At 53.2% G+C, this 16892-nt stretch overlaps 1 protein-coding gene across 4 annotated transcripts in view; it reads right to left on the bottom strand.

The window, feature by feature from the left end:
* SHANK2 (SH3 and multiple ankyrin repeat domains 2) overlaps positions 1–16892 on the bottom strand; it is a 648778-nt gene that overhangs the window by 332951 nt on the left and 298935 nt on the right. For all 4 annotated transcript variants that reach the window (XM_064370277.1, XM_064370276.1, XM_064370278.1 and 1 more), the window contains 2 exons: positions 13718–13887; positions 4029–4142 (listed from right to left, as the gene is read on the bottom strand). In XM_064370277.1, the coding sequence (XP_064226347.1) occupies positions 4029–4142; positions 13718–13887 (284 nt within the window). The remainder of the gene's footprint in view (positions 1–4028; positions 4143–13717; positions 13888–16892) is intronic.

The raw sequence follows: 16892 nt of genomic DNA, 5'->3' as shown, positions 1-16892 counted from the left end.
TTGTGGTCCAGGCTGGAGTGCAATGGTGTGACCTCGGCTCACTGCAACCTCCACCTCCCAGGTTTAAGTGATTCTCCTGCCTCAGCTTCCTGAGTAGCTGGTATTATTACAGGTGCATGCCACCATGCCCAGCCAATGTTTTACACTTTTAGTAGTGATGGGGTTTCACCATGTTGGCCAGGCTGGTCTTGAACCCCTGACCTCAAGTGATCTGTCCGCCTTGGCCTCCAAAAGTGCTGGGATGGCAGGTGTGAGCCCCTGCACCTGGCCTGTGAAGGGAAGGTTTAATATCTTATTTGCAGTTGGAGACACGGGTATATACATTTGTCAGAATGCACTGAACTAGATTTTTCTTGTAATCTGTGTGTTTTCCAGTATGTAAATCACACCTCTATAAAAGAAGATAATACAAAAGAAGGTGTGAAGTCACGATCTTAGAACGCCCAAGGGCAAACAGAACCCTGCAGGAATCACTGTGGAATCCTCCCCACTCTTTTCGACTCCTCTGTGCTGTGATCTTGGTTCACCTCGCTCCACCACAGGTCACAGGGATGCCTTCCTTGCCTGACCCACAGCCTTTGTGTTAGAGTTCTGAGGTCATTTTTGCCATCTGTGTTAGGGAGAAAGATGGCTCCTTCCAAGGATGCCTAGGTCGTAATCCCTGGAACCTACGAATATGTTCTCTTAAGGCAAAAGGAAATTAAGGTTTCAGGCAGAACTAAGGCTTCCCATTCAGTTTACTTGACCTGGATTAGCAAGATGGGCCCATCTAATCACACAGGTTCTTTTCTTTTCTTTTTTGAGATGGAGTCTTGCTCTGTTGCCCAGGCTGGAGTGCAGTGGTGTGATCTCGGCTCACTGCAACCTCTGCCTCCCAGGTTCAAGCGATTTTCCTGCCTCAGCCTCCTGAGTGGCTGGGATTACAGGTGCCCGCCACTATGTCCAGCTAATTTCTGCATTTTTAGTAGAGATGTGGTTTCATCCATATTGGACAGGCTGGTCTCAAACTCCTGACCTCAAGCGATCCACCCAGCTTGGCCTCCCAAAGTGCTGGGATTGCAGGTATGAGCCACTGTGCCCAGCCATAATCACACAGGTTCTTAAAAGTGGAAGAGGAGGAGGCAGAGGGGAGGTTTGGGGAGATACAATGGAAGAAGGACCCTACAGTTGGTGGCTTGGGAGATGGAGGAAGGGGCCATGAGGCCAAGGATGCTGGAAAGATAAGGAAACAAATTCTCCCCCCCAGAGTCCAGAAAGGAACACAGCCCTGCTGACACCCTGACTTTGGCCCAGTGAGACTCACACGTGCATCAGCCCAGGTAGAAAATATGGTTTTATCAGGGACACCATCCCGGGAGTGTGAGCCAGAGCAAGATCACGCTTCTCAAAACCCCAACAACCTCCTCCCATGGTAAACACAGAGACAAACCACTGCCCCTCTGGAAGCTGCCTCCATGGGACATGCGTCTTTGGCAGACTCCACCTACCTTTGGCACCCCTCCACCTACCCTGGGTGTGGACCCTGCCAGTGAGGCTGGGGAAAGCTATCTGTTCTCATCCAGGGCACACAGGGTGAGGCTGGCAGGAGGGTAGGAAAAGCCCACAGGAGGGAGGAGGGCAGGTTGCTCCAGCTGCCCTGCTTCCTCCTGCACACTATCCAGCAAGCCTCTATTCTCTGGAGGATGGAGAGAGCAGGAAGCTCAAATGACCCGCCTGTGTGGCCCTCCAGCACTGCCCCATCCAGGTGTGGCATTAGCCAGCAAAGCCTGGTGGTGGCACAGCTAAGTCCTTCCAACCAGAGAGTGGAGGGAGGGTGGCCAGCTCTGGAGGTGAGTGCCGGGAGAGGGAGGGGTGGTAGCTGCTCAGGAAGGGGAGGACCGGAGGACGGGGAGAATGAAGGCACTGAGCAACCTCAGAGGCCAGATGAGCTCCTGGGCCTGGCTCTTCTCAGACAAGTGAGGCAGGGGCAGGCTGCCTGCAGAAGAGGGTGGGCGTGGACCAGGGTGAATGGGCACTGGCAGAGCTCGGTGTGATTGCTGCCCATCGTAAAGCCTTTGTGGTCTAGGTGAACTGCAACCTTCCTCGACTCGGCTTATCTTGAGGCACCAGGATGCCCGAGGTCACAAGTTCCTCCTCATGACCAAAAAGGCTAAGACTATAGGATCCAAGATGGCAGCTCACTTGGCTTCCCAAGCACCTCTAACCTCATTACAATCTAATTTCCATGCTAAATGACACTCCCACCGGCACCAGGACAGTTGACAATCACCATGACAACAACAGTAAGAAACCAGAAATGGACAAAAGGGAAGGCGACACACAAGCTCTGAGGAGTTCTCTGCCCATTGCCAGAAAAGACGTGAATATTCCTTTCCTTGATTTAAAGCCTAATCCCTTCATTACAGAGGCCCGGTCTCTGTGACTCACCAGCCTCAGGAGCTGAGAAACGGATTGGTGAGCCAAGCTCCTGCTTCTTGGTTCCATGGCCATCAAATAGAGCCTGTGCTGCTTGAGGCTCACTTTTGCTTTTGGGTACTGGCTGTGTAGCACACACAACAGGGAAAGTCCCCACTCTCGGGAAGACCGGCTTTGTGGGTAACATCGTCATCACCACCATCATCCAGAAAAACACACTCCCTCCCACCCAGCCGCCTTCCGAGCAGAGCACGTTCCCAGTTTCTCCTTCGTGGTTAAGTTTAGAGCATGTCTTACCTCGATACCCCTCAATACCGTCTGGTGTCTAAGCCTGAGCAGGGACTCACCGGCAAGGAAGCTGCTGCACGAACTGGGCCCCTGCTGAAGCCAAGATCTCAGAAATGCACTGAGCCTCCCTGCTGGAGACTGCAAAGCCAGCCAGGCCCAGGACAGACTCCTCCTTGCTTTCCAGAGCACGTGTTTGTAGGGCCTGGCAGGCCCCGGCAGATTAGATCAGGCGGCGGGGGGCTACCTAGTGAGCCCCTAGATGAGAAACCTCAAACACAGGGCAAAGGGGACATTTGGGCAGAGCTCAGAGGCGGTGGGCTCCACACAGGAAGGCGTGGAAGGTTGGTGGCTGTAGCGTCCGTGGCTGCTCCTGACACACATGCTGTGGGCCTCGGCTCTACAAAAAGCCAGATGCTGTTCACATGTGAACTGCTTTTCTTCTTCTATTACACTTAAAGCTTCACTTTTCCCCACTCTCATGCATACACACACACAGACACACACAGACACACACACACACACGCACAGACACACACAGAGACACAGACACACAGACACACACACACACACAGACACACACACAGACACAGACACACACACACAGACACACACACAGACACACACACAGACACAGACACACAGACACACACAGAGACACAGACACACACACACAGACACACACACAGACACACAGACACAGACACACACACAGACACACACACAGACACACAGACACACACACAGACACAGACACACACACAGACACACACACAGACACACGCTCTCTTGGTACCATTTTATATAAGTGGTCTCCTCTTCACATGTTAATCAATTCAATCTCTTGGCAATCAATTTTGAAACGATTTTCAGTAAGTGCTATATCTGGAGGTTCTAAGAGAGAAGCTGGAATGGCTTCCCGTTAGAACACTGAACTCTTTCGAGCAGTTTTTACGGAGGCGTTCACTGTGTGTTCTCAGGGCGGCACGGGAGCGTCTGGCCTGCACATGGGAGCTGCCTGTTTTATGCCATCGATAGAAGATATCGAAAAAGAAATCTAATCAACCCCCAAAAGTCTTTCTCTGACGGCTAGAACATACGGTCCAAGTTTTCTGGGACGTGTACTGAGCAGCCTTTTAACTAAAAGCTTCCACACCATCTTGTAAGGAATTTCTGGTTTGGACGAGGCCCAGAGGAATGGAAGCAATCAACCTGCTTCCAAAGATCGAGAAAGTCCTGAATTTGCAACTCAGGCTTCCTCCACGCCGCAACGGCCGAAGCTTGCCACGGGCCACAATGGCCACAGGCCTGAGACGCGTCCGCCTTACCTGCCTGGCTGTCCCTGGGCTTACACTGGACCTCCTCCACGCATTCCGCTGGAAACCATCCGATGTGGCCGCGGGCGCTGCCTTCCCAGAAGCCCCCTTCGCCGATGCTCAGAACTAGAGACAACAGAAAGGGGGAGGCGTTAGCAGGGGGGACGTGGGGGGCCTGAGGGTGAACAGGCAGCGGGGGCCGGGCAGAGGCAGGAGAACACGTGCATCCTCGGCCAGGCCTGTGGAGCAAGTGGCTGTGGTGTGACTGCGCTTCCTTCAGCTGCAGACGGTGCTAACAGACATTGAGGCATCCCCACTGCGGCCCACAGGTGTCCTCTGCCCCTTAGGTGACGAGACAGGAATGAAGCATCTTTGCGTGTCTGACACCACGTCATACGAATGAATGTGCCTTGGAGCATTTCTCAGTGCTCCACGTGAGACGGGACAGTGCTGCTTGGCTGTTCTTGCCACCAATGATTTCAGTTATAAAAGTGGAGTCAGGGACATCACCGCAAAACGGGGAGGAAGTGATGAGGTCACGCCTTCCCCTCCTAAGCTGGGCAAGAACAGAGGCAGAAGGCCTACAGGGAAGAAAATCCACCTACCCGGCTTTGTCTGGATCTTTTAAATGAGCGTGGGGAAGGAGAAATCACAGCAGTGGGCTGGGCACAGGGGCTCATGCCTGTAATCTCAGCAGTTTGGGAGGCTGAGGCGAGCAGATCACCTGAGGTCAGGAGTTCGAGACCAGCCTGGCCAACGTGGTGAAACCCCATCTCTATTAACAATACCAAAATTACCCAGGCGTGGTGGTGCACATCTGTAATCCCACTTACTCGGGAGGCTGAGGCAGGAGAAATGCTTGAACTCAGGAGGCAGAAGTTGCAGTGAGCCGAGATTGCAATACTGCACTCCAGCCTGGACGACACAGTGAAACTCCATCTCAAAAAAAAAAGTCACAGCAGAGGATGGGCGAGCAGCTCATGAACCATCTGACAATGGCATGGATGTGGAATTATCTTCACTCAATTAAAACAGAAGGGGCCGCACTAAAATCCTCACAGTCAGCAGCAGTCCCTTGGAGGCCCGGCCCACCGGCGTGCTGACTTATTAATCAGGAACCTATTCGTTATGTGGTTGCTGGCAAGGGCTGTGGGTTTCTGACTTGAGGTTGGAAGAAGCCAATTCCCCTAGAAAAAAGGGATGGTGGCCACACAGTCACCTTGCCCTGGGGACCACGTACATCACTGGACAGACATGGCCGCCCCAGCCTGCAGGGTGGAAGCTGCTGAGTCCAGACGCAGACATCCCTCCCCAGGCTGTGTGTTGGGTACACAGTGGGCCCTCAGTGAACCTCCGCTGGAAGAATGAAGCATGTTTGTTTTTAAACTCAACTGCTGAGCATGGGTGAGGGACATAAGCCCAAAGACACCATGGTGGGGGGTGGGGAGGTCACAAGGATCCCACCTGTCCCCATGGCCCCATTGTGAGAATGATTTCTGTGTTAAAGCTTGCAAAGCTTGCAGTGGCAAAGTGGGGAAAGAGAGTCTTTATATCTCAGTATGCATGTATCTATGTATGTATATATCTATGTATCTATGTATGTATGTATCTATGTATGTATGTATGTATCTATGTATGTATATATCTATGTATGTATCTATGTATCTATGTATGTATTTTAGAGGCAGCGTCTTGCTTTGTCGCCCAGGCTGAAGTGCAGTGGTACCATCACAGCTCACTGTAGCGTCGACCTCCCAGGCTTAGGCGATCCTCCCAGCTCAGCCTCCCGAGTAGCTGGGACGGCAGACATGTACCACTACACCTCACTAATTATTATTACTTTTGTAGAGAGAGGGTCTCACTATGTTGCCCAGGCTGGTTTCAAACCCCTCAGCTCCAGCAATCCGCCTGCCTTGGCCTCCCAGAGTGCCTTCGCTCCCACCTAATGTGGCTAGGCAAGGAAGCAAACAATCTGATCTCTCCACATCTTTACCTTCTTTTAAATTACTCAGGATCCAAAGGCACCGGCCCTGCTGAAAGAGGAACCATGGCCCCAGAAGTGGTTTCCTCCAGCCCTCATTTGAATTTCAAAGGCCAGACACAGAACCACTCAGCCCACCATTTTTGAAGGTTAATGGAACTGAAAACCCCACTTTATAAGCTCCTGCCTAATAACCTGAAGCAATGACCCAACTGAAACAGATCAGCCACGTCCCAGGTGACCAGGACTATCATCACTGCTTGAAGCATCTCCTCCAAAAATCAATGCAGGGCCCACGGGCTCCTCTCAGCCCAGCTGACTGGGATGTAACCCCACAGTTTCCCAGAACAACCCCAGACCTGAGAGGGTCAGTGCCCCAGGCTGCAAAGGGAGGCGGGGACTGGCTGCTGAGCTGTTAGGAGCCAGTGCTCACAAAATACTCATGCTGTCCTTCCTTCCCAGCTGTGAGGTCATTCTGCTGTTTTATATGGGCCTGGGGAGAAGGGAACAGCACAGGCAGAGACTGATATCTTCTCCCACGGAAGCTCTGCCCCATCTTAGCTATGCGATGCTTGGGAAAACTTCTCGGTCTCTCTGTGCCTCAGTTTCCTCATTTATCAGAGCATGACAGTACTATCTAGCTCATAAGCATTGCTATGTGTGAATCAGAGGTGTGGGCCCAGCGTGGAATGAGGACTCCACACTCTCGCCTGCCTTTCCTTCCAAACTCCCCTCTCCGGGAGAATCATGCCTTTTAGTTCCATGTTTAATCTCTACCAAGTATGCACTTCGGGATGTGTTATTGTTATTATGAGACCAACCGAAAATACGAAAGGCTGTTTCCAATGGGCTCGAGAGAACAGCGGGTTCGTACAAGGAGGCAGAGGTGATGTACTGCAGGGAGTCTCCCAGCATGGGGTGTAGAAACAGCAGGCTTGTGCCAACATCGGGTGCAGGGGAATGGAGGACGGGCCGCTTCTGGGTTTCTGGCTGTGCAAATGGTAGCTTCTGGTCCTCTTCAGAGAGCGGGGAGCAAGGGAGGGTCTGTGCTTTCAAAGCTTCCCAGATGGGAACATCTGCATCCAGGTAGGAACGGGTGTTCCTTGTGTAGTGAGGAAGGAGCTGGGCTTGGCTACCCCATTGTTTGCTGATGTAATTCATTCCCAAGTAAAGAATCCACACAGGGGTAAGAAGAGGTGGAGGAGGAGAAGTCGCCTCCATCTAGCAGTACGAGAGTGAGCACTGGGCTGGGAGGTGAGAGGCATGGTCCCATCACTGGGATGCTGAGGCGCCCTGGGGCTCCTGTGCTCTCTGTGCCCCCCCCACCCCATGGGGAACACTAGGGTGAATTCTGAGAGCAAATTCTGACCGGGTGACCAAGTGAATTCTGGAGTCGGGAGTCCTGCCTTGTTCTTGGGTGCTCCAGCTGGAAGGATTGGTGAGGATCCTGTTCCTGGAGCCCACAGTGTGATGGGACTGACGCTACCATAGACGATCACATGAGAATCGTCCCAGCCAAACCAAGGGGCAAGAGGAAGACTACGGAAGCAAGGAGGGTGTGCAGTGAGACTCAGGGCAAGCCCTGCAGGAAGAGGCAGTGCTTTGAACGGTGGATAGAGAGCAGGTGAAGGCACTGCACCCAGGGCGTGAGGACAGGGAAGGGGTACATACGGCACGGCCGGGGGCCCTGGGAAGCCCGGCTAGAAGGAAGATCCATCCTCAACACCATGTCTGCTCCAACACAGACGATGCTTTAAGGCACCTATGAGAACCAACTGCGGATCTCTCTACGGGCCTCACATGCTCCCATCTACCCATCCACCCATCCATCCATCTATCTACCCATTCACCTATCTTCTCATCTATCTATCCATCCATTTACCATCCATCCGCCTGTCCCATCCACCCATCTACCCATTCATACATTTTCCCATCTACCCGTCCACCCAACCATCCATCTACCCATTCATCCATCCACAGTGGGGATAAGCTGGTTGGAGAAGGGCCAGCCCCGCCATCCAGCCCATGGCCAACACTGTGGGCTGCTTCCTGCCTCAGCAGCTCTTGCAAACTGGAAAGTAGCAGTGATTCCCTGTACTGGATGTATTGGGTTGCAACCCCTCCACTCTGCTCTACCTTCTCCCCCTCGATCCCTGCCTGGGTACAGAACCCCATCAGGTCACTGCGGAGGAGGGAGGAGCTGAGACCCAGAGTTTCCGCTGTTCTGTACCCAACACACTGGTTTCTGATGCACTTCTGGGCCGTCTTCGATTTCAAGCTGCGCACAGTGTTCTTGAATATGCACATCCTTCTGCCTTAATTAACCCAGGACTTACTTGGGCCAGGGACTGTGCTGGGGTCACAAAGATGGTGCAGGAGTTGGGAGAGACACTTGGAGGAGCTTCAGAGGAGGAGGATGGCATCATTATCCTCCCACCTAGCTTTCCAGAGCAAAAATGTTGGCGCCCCCTGCACCCCCAACCCCCACCATTGGCAATGCTATGTGGTGGGCTTAGTTATTCCCGTGCCAGAATGGGGGCTTCCAGTAAGCAGGGTCAATCATCACTGTTTCTCTAGGCCTCACCCATGACCAGGAACCTCACCCATGGCCAGGAACCCTCAGGGGTTCATTGTGTGTCTGTTAAATAAATGAATCCCTAAAATGACCACACTCACTGTGCTACGTGCTGCATCAGAGGTCTGTGTGGCCTGGGCCAAAAGGTAGAGGGGGAGCATGGTAGGTGGGGGTGGGGACACTCCCAGAGGAAGGGGCATGGCAGCTGAATCCTGAAGGAGTTGCTGATGGAAAGACAGGGATAGCTGCTGTCTGAGCAGAGGAAAAGCAGGATGGAAGCATGGAGATGAGAGTAAGGACAAAACACATACTGCTGTTTGGAAAGCTCTGTCATTCTTTCATGCCGCCATGTACTTCACTCACCACCTATCCAACTACTATTCATTCATCCACCCATTAAACTCAACCATGTATCCATCTATTCATCCATCTTCCCATCTACCCATTCACCCATTCATCCACTCATTCATCTACCCATCAAACGCAATCACATTTCCATTCATCCATCCATCTACCCATTCCATCTATCTTCCCATTTTCCCATCCATCCATCCATCCATCTGCCCATCCATCCATCTTCCCATCTACCCATTCACCCATCTATCCATCTACCCATTCATCCATCTTCCCATCTACCCATCCACCCATCCATCCATCTATCCACTTACCCATTCATCTATCTTCTCATCTACCCATCTATCCATCTATTTCCCATCCTCCCATCTACTCACCCATCCATCTACCCATTCATCCACCTTCCCATCTACCCATCCACCCATCCGTCCATCCATCTGCCTGTCCACCCATTCATCAATTCATCTGCCTATCCACCCACTCATCTGTCTATCCATCTGCCTCCCCACCCATCTGTACATCCATCCACCCATCTGCCTGCCTGCCCATCCCACCCACCCAGCCACCGAGTCATCCAGCCATTTTATCCATCAATCATCCATCCCATTCCAACCACTGTGTCACATGCTTGGGAAAGAAACAAGAAGAGAACATAGTCCTGCCCGCAGAGGGCCTGCAATCCATCACAATCAAGAATCCTGCAAAATCACCTGAGGAGTCTGTTAACTATCTAGATTTCCGGACTGTGGGCTTGGAGACACAATTCTGCAGATGTAGAGATGGACGGTCAGGAATCTGCACATTTAACAAACTCCCCCCATGTCTCAGATGCAGAGGCTTTGGGAAGAGAGGCTGAGAAAGTGTACCCAGGTACACAGCTCTGACGGGGGCCTCTGGCTCAGGAGCGTGATGCCGGATCTCACGTAAAGAACTATTGGGGGTGGAAGGAAGAATGTGCCAGGCATGGTGAAGGACAAAGAAGAGCGCTTGAATTAAAAAAAAAAAAAAGGAGGGTCAGCAGGGGAATCAGAACATGTGCACACCTATTCTTGGGCACCCCTTATTTTAGGAGAAAAATATGGGGCTCTAATTTCCCAGGTACATGGTAACCAACTGCCTCCTGGGAACATCAGCACCTTCCCAAGTGGGGCTGAGTGAAGCAGATGTAAATGAACCTTCTGAAAGAGCCAGGAGCAACACTGTTATCAGCAGGACCCCAGGGCCACCCTGAGACCCATCACAGCCACTCTGCCCACCTGCTGCCTGCGGCCCGCTTCCACTGTGGAAAATGAGTTTGGTTTCTCTGGAAACCCTCCTAGACCTGCCCCTGCCAGCCAGGCAGCTGGGTTTCCTGCCCACAATGGTTGTTCCCTTGATGTCGAGGGGAAAGAATTCCTCTGAAGGGCCTTGGTGCTGCAGGGAGTGGATGGGCTGGACCTGCCTGCTTCTAAGCACTGCCAGGCAGGCAGCAAGGATGTGCGGCGGGACGGGGAGGAGGTACCGACAGCTGGGCAGGAAGGAAGAGCCCCTCCACTGGCGGCAGGAAGGGGCTCCACGCCAATTGTGTGCAAATGGCCTGCACGGCCCACTCGAAGCTCCTTTCAGAGCAGCAGTCCTTTGCCATCGATCCTTCGAAGTATGAGTTTTGGAACCGAGCTCTGTCATTTCTGCTCTCCCTGGGACACGGGCCCAGCTCCCTGAATGCCCAACGCTCCTGCAAGAGGTGGGTTCTGGTCTGGTCATGTTTGGGGAGATGCTGCTGGGTTCCAGTGTGCTGGAGGAAGGCCCAGTGTGGGGCCTGGACAGGAGTCACATGACCTCCCTTCCTTCCTCTGATGGATATTCCTATCAAACCCAGGGAGCTGGACAGGGGAAGGCCCCCAGAGCTGCTGGGAATAAGGTGTGAGGTGCGGATTCGCCTGCCATCTCCCATGGTGCTCTCGCCTGTCCCAGGACCCCTGTGAGCCCTGGGTCCTCAAGTCTGCCCACCATTGCCGGCCTGTGTGCGGGAGACTCAGGCCCACTGGTGGGCTCATCGGCGGCTCCCCGTCTCCCTGGACCTCCGGCTCATCCGTGCTGCAAGCTCACAGTCCCCTCTGAGGGACTCTCGGCTGTTCAGTGCCCACTCCCACGGGCATCTGCTGTATGTCTAGGGGGCTGGGTATGTGTGCCAAGAAGTTCACTGCATGGGTGCCTGTGGGCAGCTCTGCCCCATCCTGGAGCATGGGTCGGTCTGCCCGAGTGAGTCCATAGATGCCCAGCTCCATGCTCCAGGTTCCTCTTCACAGGCCTCTCTGCCCTTTTGCAAGTCCAGGAACAGCCTGGCTGCCCTGCAGGAACTGCCAGCCGCACCCCAGCCTCCTCCCTGGGCATCAGTGAGCTCTGAGCAGGACTCACGGGGGAGCGGCTCCTGCCCTCAGGCCCCTGAGACCCAGGCTTCTCTTCTCTATAGCAGGGACAGGCCTGGACTGGAGGACCGTGTGTCCCTTCCTGCTCTGGAGGGACAGTGAGCCTCTCTGGCTCCCACTTGGGCCTAGGGGGCAGCCCTGAGCGTGCAGACTGGTTAGAAACATTCTCTAACCAGGAATCTGGCTCTCACTTCCTAGAATGGGGTTGCCAGCAAGGCCAGCATTGGCTCTGATCCCTTCTGCACAGACAGCCCCTCCTGCTCCCCACCCACGGGGCCCTGACATCCCTGTCGCCTGGCATCTCAGGGCTGGCCTGACGGGAAGGAGGGAAGGGGCTCTCAGCGCTGGTCCTCAGAGAGACGGCCAAGTGGGTAAGTGTGAGGGATTTCAAAGTGGCAGTTACACTGATCTACAATGTTGTAAAAACAAAACAAAAAACACGTTTTTAAAGAACAAATGAACAAAAAAAAATCTCACCAGGGTAATAGGAGGTCTTGGCGAATAAAATGCAACAATAAAAATAGATACATGGAAAAGCTAACACACATAATTTCTGAAATTATAAAACTCAAAAGATGGACTTAACAGCTAAAGGGACATTTCAAAGGAAAGGGTGAGTAACCAGTGGAAATGATCTAATGTTAACAAAAATGACTGAAAAAAATTAATAGAGCCCAGGCACAGTGGCTCATGCCTATAATCCCAGCACTTTGGGAGGCTGAGGTGGGCAGATCACAAGGTCAGAAGTTCGAGACCAGCCTGGTCAAAATAGTGAAACATTGTCTCTACTTAAAAAAAAAAAATACAAAAAAAATTGGCTGGGAGTGGTGGTACATGCCTGTAATCCCAGCTTCTCAGAAGGCTGAGGCAGGAGAATAGTTTAAACCTGGGAGGCGGAGTTTGCAGCGAGCCGAGATCGCACCATTGCACTCTAGTCTGGGCGACACTGCAAGACTATGTCTCAAAAAAAAAAAAAAAAAAAGAAAGAAAGAAAGAAAGAAAAAGAAAAGGAATAGAGCTCCAGAGACTTATTTGATGCTGTCAAATGATCAAATATATGTGCAACAGGAACACCAGCCAACGGGCAAGAGAGCAGGGCTCTGCCATCGTTAGAATGCTCCAGGAACCCAGGTCAAGCTGGCCTGATCAGTGCGCAGTGCAGAGAAAGGAACCGAGTCAATTACCTGATGGGGGCCAAGTGGCAGCCAAGTTGGAGAAGATGGGATTTGAACCAGGCCTACTGACCTCTAGGGAACACGCCTTCCACCCAGGCCACACATCTTTTTTTTTATTTTTGAGATGGAGTTTCACTTTTGTTGCCCAGGCTGGAGTGCAATGATGCAATCTTGGTATACCACAATCTCCGCTTCCCAGGTTCAAGCAATTCTCCTGCCTCAGCCTCCTGAGTAGCTGGGATTACAGGTGCATGCCACCACATCCAGCTAATTTTGTATTTTCAGTAGAGATGGGGTTTCTCCATGTTGGTCAGGTTGGTCTCGAACTCTCAACCTCATGTGATCCACACTCCTCAGCCTCCCAAAGTGTTGGGATTACAGGCATAAGCCACCGCGCCTGGCTTATGCCATGAATCATCTAGAAGCCTGCCCTCCAAGGGCAGGGCCCAGGCATGCTGGCCACGTGTGCTGGGCCTTTCCTGTTTCACCCAGTGAGGTCCAGCCACGCCACACCACCCCTGCAGCCCACACCTGCCATGTTGCTTCTGCTGTATGCCTCAGATGCCACCACTGCCAACTTCCCACCGACCGTCTCTACTTTTATACTCTTGCAGTGCCTCACACACCTGATCTCCCCCATGCAGAAACCATCACTGGCTCCCCAGTACCCCAGGAACAACGTCTAACCCCTCAGCCCGATGTTGACAATGGCCCTCCAGAGGCTTATCCATGCTGGTTCCTAAGACTCTGCTTTGAGAATCTTTCCTTCCAACCTGGTAGACTTCCTTCCTTTGGACACTGCAGACCTCAGGCCTCAGGTCACGCGGGACCCTCTACCTGGAGATCCGAAAGCCGACCCATGCCAGGGCCTGCCCCAACACTTCGACGTAGGGGTTTCCAGATGGAAGGGAGCTCTGCCCTTCTATGCTCTCATCTGGCCCCTGCTGCACTTCCCAAGTGGACTCTCATTCCCGGTAAGTGTGTCCTCTTTGATCCCTGAGACCCAGCACTGCGGATGCTGCAGCAGCTTCTCTGGAGAGTGAGGGAAAGGGTCTGGGAACATCCCTCCATTCCCCATGCCTGCCTATCCAGAGGCCTGCATTTTCCATGGAGAGGCAGTGCCTTGGACACTGTCTCCACAGCAGGCCAGCTGAAGGGCCCCGGCCAGACCCTGCTCCAGGAGCAGAGGACAACCAGCAGACACTGACCTTTGACCCTGTCGCCGCGGTGAAGGGGGATCTCGCCATCGACTTGGGGTTGGTATGGCTTGATGACGACGAAGAGCCTCCCGGGCACGGCACTGTAGAGCTTCCGCTTGGGCCCCGGGTACTCGAAGGCCAAGGCTGAGTCCTTGTTGGCAGCAGGAACAAAAGGTGACCTGGACCAGGCGAGAGGGGCAGAGAGAGAGTGAGCAGAGCCACAAGGTCACGAGCCACAAGGTCACGAGCCACACTCCGCGGACTACAGCCAGGCCATTCAACACACGCTGCCCCTTGGGCGGCCACATCAGAACTCCCGATGCCAGCAAGGAAGATGGGAACAGGCCGGGGCAGGGCCAGAGGCTCGGGCAGACCCAACAATGCCGTTCCCGGATCCGTCCCGCACGGACGGACAGCAGCCGCTCAAAGAGACAGCCGCACCCCTGCGTTCACAGTGGTGCTGTTCACGGCAGCCCAAGCGTCCCTCCACAGAAGCATGGAGAGACGTGGGGTGGTCCAACCATACAGTGGAACGCCGTTCAGCCTCCACCAGGAAGTAAAGTTGGGGCCAGGTGCGGTGACGGCTCACGCCTGTAATCCCAGCACTTGGGGAGGCCAAGGTGGGCAGACCACCTGAGGTCAAGAGTTCGGGACCAGCCTGGCCAACATCCTGAGACCTCGTCTTTACTGAAAATTTAAAAATTAGCCGGGTGTGGTGGTGGGCACCTGTAATCCTAGCTACTTGGAAGGGTGAGGCAGGAGAACTGCTTGAACCCGGGAAGCAGAGATTGCAGTGAGCCGAGATCACGCCACTCTACTCCAGCCTGCGTGACACAGCGAGACTCTGTCTCAAATAAATAAATAAATAAATAAATAAATAAATAAATAAATAAAAGGAAGTAAACTCTGACACAGGCTACACCGCGGGTGAACCTTGGGGACGCTGCTCAGTGACATACGTGAGACCCAAAAGAACACAGACTGTGTGATCCCAGCCATGCGAGGGCCCTCATCAGACTCACGGACACAGAAAGTAGAATGGCGGGTGCCAGGGAGTGGTGGAGGGAATGCGGGGTGAGGCTTCAATGGGGACAGAATTTTGGTTTTACAAGATGCGAAGGTTCTAGAGATGGATGGCAGTGACGGTTGCACACTCCACCTAATGCCACTGCCAAATGGTTCTGAGGTGGTAAATTTGATGTTACATATATTTTGCCACGATTTTATCTCATTTTATTTATTTTTTTGAGACAAAGTCTCACTCTTTCACCCAAACTGGAGTGCAGTCATATGATCTCGGCTCACTGCAACCTCCGCCTCCTGGGTCCAAGCGATTCTCCTGCCTCAGCTTCCCGAGTAGCTGAGATTACAGGTGCCTGCCACCACACCCAGATAATCTTTTTATTTTTAGTAGAGACGGGGTTTTGCCACGTTGGCCAGGCTGGTCTCAAACTTCTGGCCTCAAATGATCTGTCCGCCTTGGCCTCCCAAAGTGCTGAAGTTACAGGCATGAGCCAGCACACCTGGCCTATTTTGCCACTCTTTTAAAAATGACTAGCCTGGCCAACATGATGAAACCCCATTTGTACAAAAAAAAAAAAATACAAAAACTGGCCACCCATGGTGGCATGCATCTGTGATTCTCGCTACTCAGGAGGCTCAGGCGGAATGGTCACCTGTGGCCAGGAGGTCAAGGCTGCAGTGAGCCATGATTGCGCCACTGCACTCCAGCCTGGGTGACAGAGTGAGACCCCATCTCAAACAACAACAACAACAACAAAACCCAAAAAGACTCAGGTGGAGACAGAGATCCAGGGAGGCCCTGGATGCCTCACATTTTTATCCACTTCACTGTGAGCGTCAGCCATGCCGGGTGAGGAAGCACCCAGGACCTTCCATCATATCGCTCGACTTCGTTCTCCCAGTGCAGCTCCCAGTGGCCCCAGTGAAACACACAAGAGGAACTAACACCCGTTCCTGCTGCGTGTCACTGATTCTGCACAGACCTATGTTTTCAACCTGACTTCTATGCCGGACAGTGAGACACGCCTTAATGGGGCCTGGCAACAGGTACCCTCAGATGCACCTCCAATGTGGCCAGGACGGGGGTCCTTAGAAACAAACACATCACAGGGAGGAAGCCAGCAGGGATTTCAGGACAGCCCTCCTGGGCACCACACTCAGAAGGACACGGAAAACATCCACCCGGCTGGCATCCTTCAATGGGGCGCCTGGCGACAGGGAAGCGAGTGGTCTCCGACCATGGTTCCCCTCCTAAACTTTAGGTGCTGTGGCCTCTGAGCCCATGGAGGCAGCATCAGTCTCTCTACGAGGACAGGGAGGAAGGGCCCATGCACACAGGGATCCAGGCAAAACAGGCTTGCAAGGAAAGTTCTAGAAGCAGATGTGACCACCCTCTTTCGGCATTTAACGTGAGCCCCCTGCCCCCCGCCACCGTGTACCTTCACTACTATAATGACCCGACACATGTGCCTGATAACTGTCTTATCATTTACTCTGTGCATATATAAAGTTACAGAAGGACAACGGGGCCATATTGAGTTCTGCTTCTTACTTCTTCTCTCAGCATTAGGATGGTGAGGTCTGGCCATGAGAACCTACCCCTGTCAATGTGTTTGAGGAGCCAGGGTTCCATGTTCTCCGATTACTCTGTAGGGAGTAGATTGGGCCTGAACCCCTGGTCTGTCTGCCTGACTCCAAATCTCAGATTTGTCCTGAAACCACAGGGAGCACACACAGGGCAGGACAGTGGCCTCTTCTGGAACAGGTGGGTGTCTTCGATGCTTTCCTGGGCTGAGGATGCTGAGAGATGGGGGAGGCTGCAGGCAGCTAGGACTTCCCTGTCCCCTGTCCCTAGGGATGCCATTCCTCCCCCAACTTCAAAGCCACAAATGTAGTAGTCACAGGCTCCTGGGGGCACAGGGGTCCCTCTGAGCTGTTGCAACCACACAGCCTAGGCACACGATGGAGCCCACCGGGGAGGGTGTGGCACAGCAGCACATCGGTGTCTACAGCCAGGAGAATTCCAAAGGACCACTGTTGCCCATCAATGGACACCATTTATCCCCAAACACCCCAGGAGTTCCTGGAGCAGGAACTGCTGCAAAAGCCAAGTTTGCTGGCCTCCTCTTGTCCAAAGGCGTAACTCAGTGAGCCACCAGGG

The sequence above is a fragment of the Aotus nancymaae genome, unplaced genomic scaffold, assembly GCF_030222135.1.
Source record: "Aotus nancymaae isolate 86718 unplaced genomic scaffold, 86718_ANA_hifiasm-v0.15.2.pri h1tg000106l, whole genome shotgun sequence".
Classification (NCBI taxonomy): domain Eukaryota; kingdom Metazoa; phylum Chordata; class Mammalia; order Primates; family Aotidae; genus Aotus; species Aotus nancymaae.
This window is presented reverse-complemented; position numbering and strand designations above follow the sequence as displayed.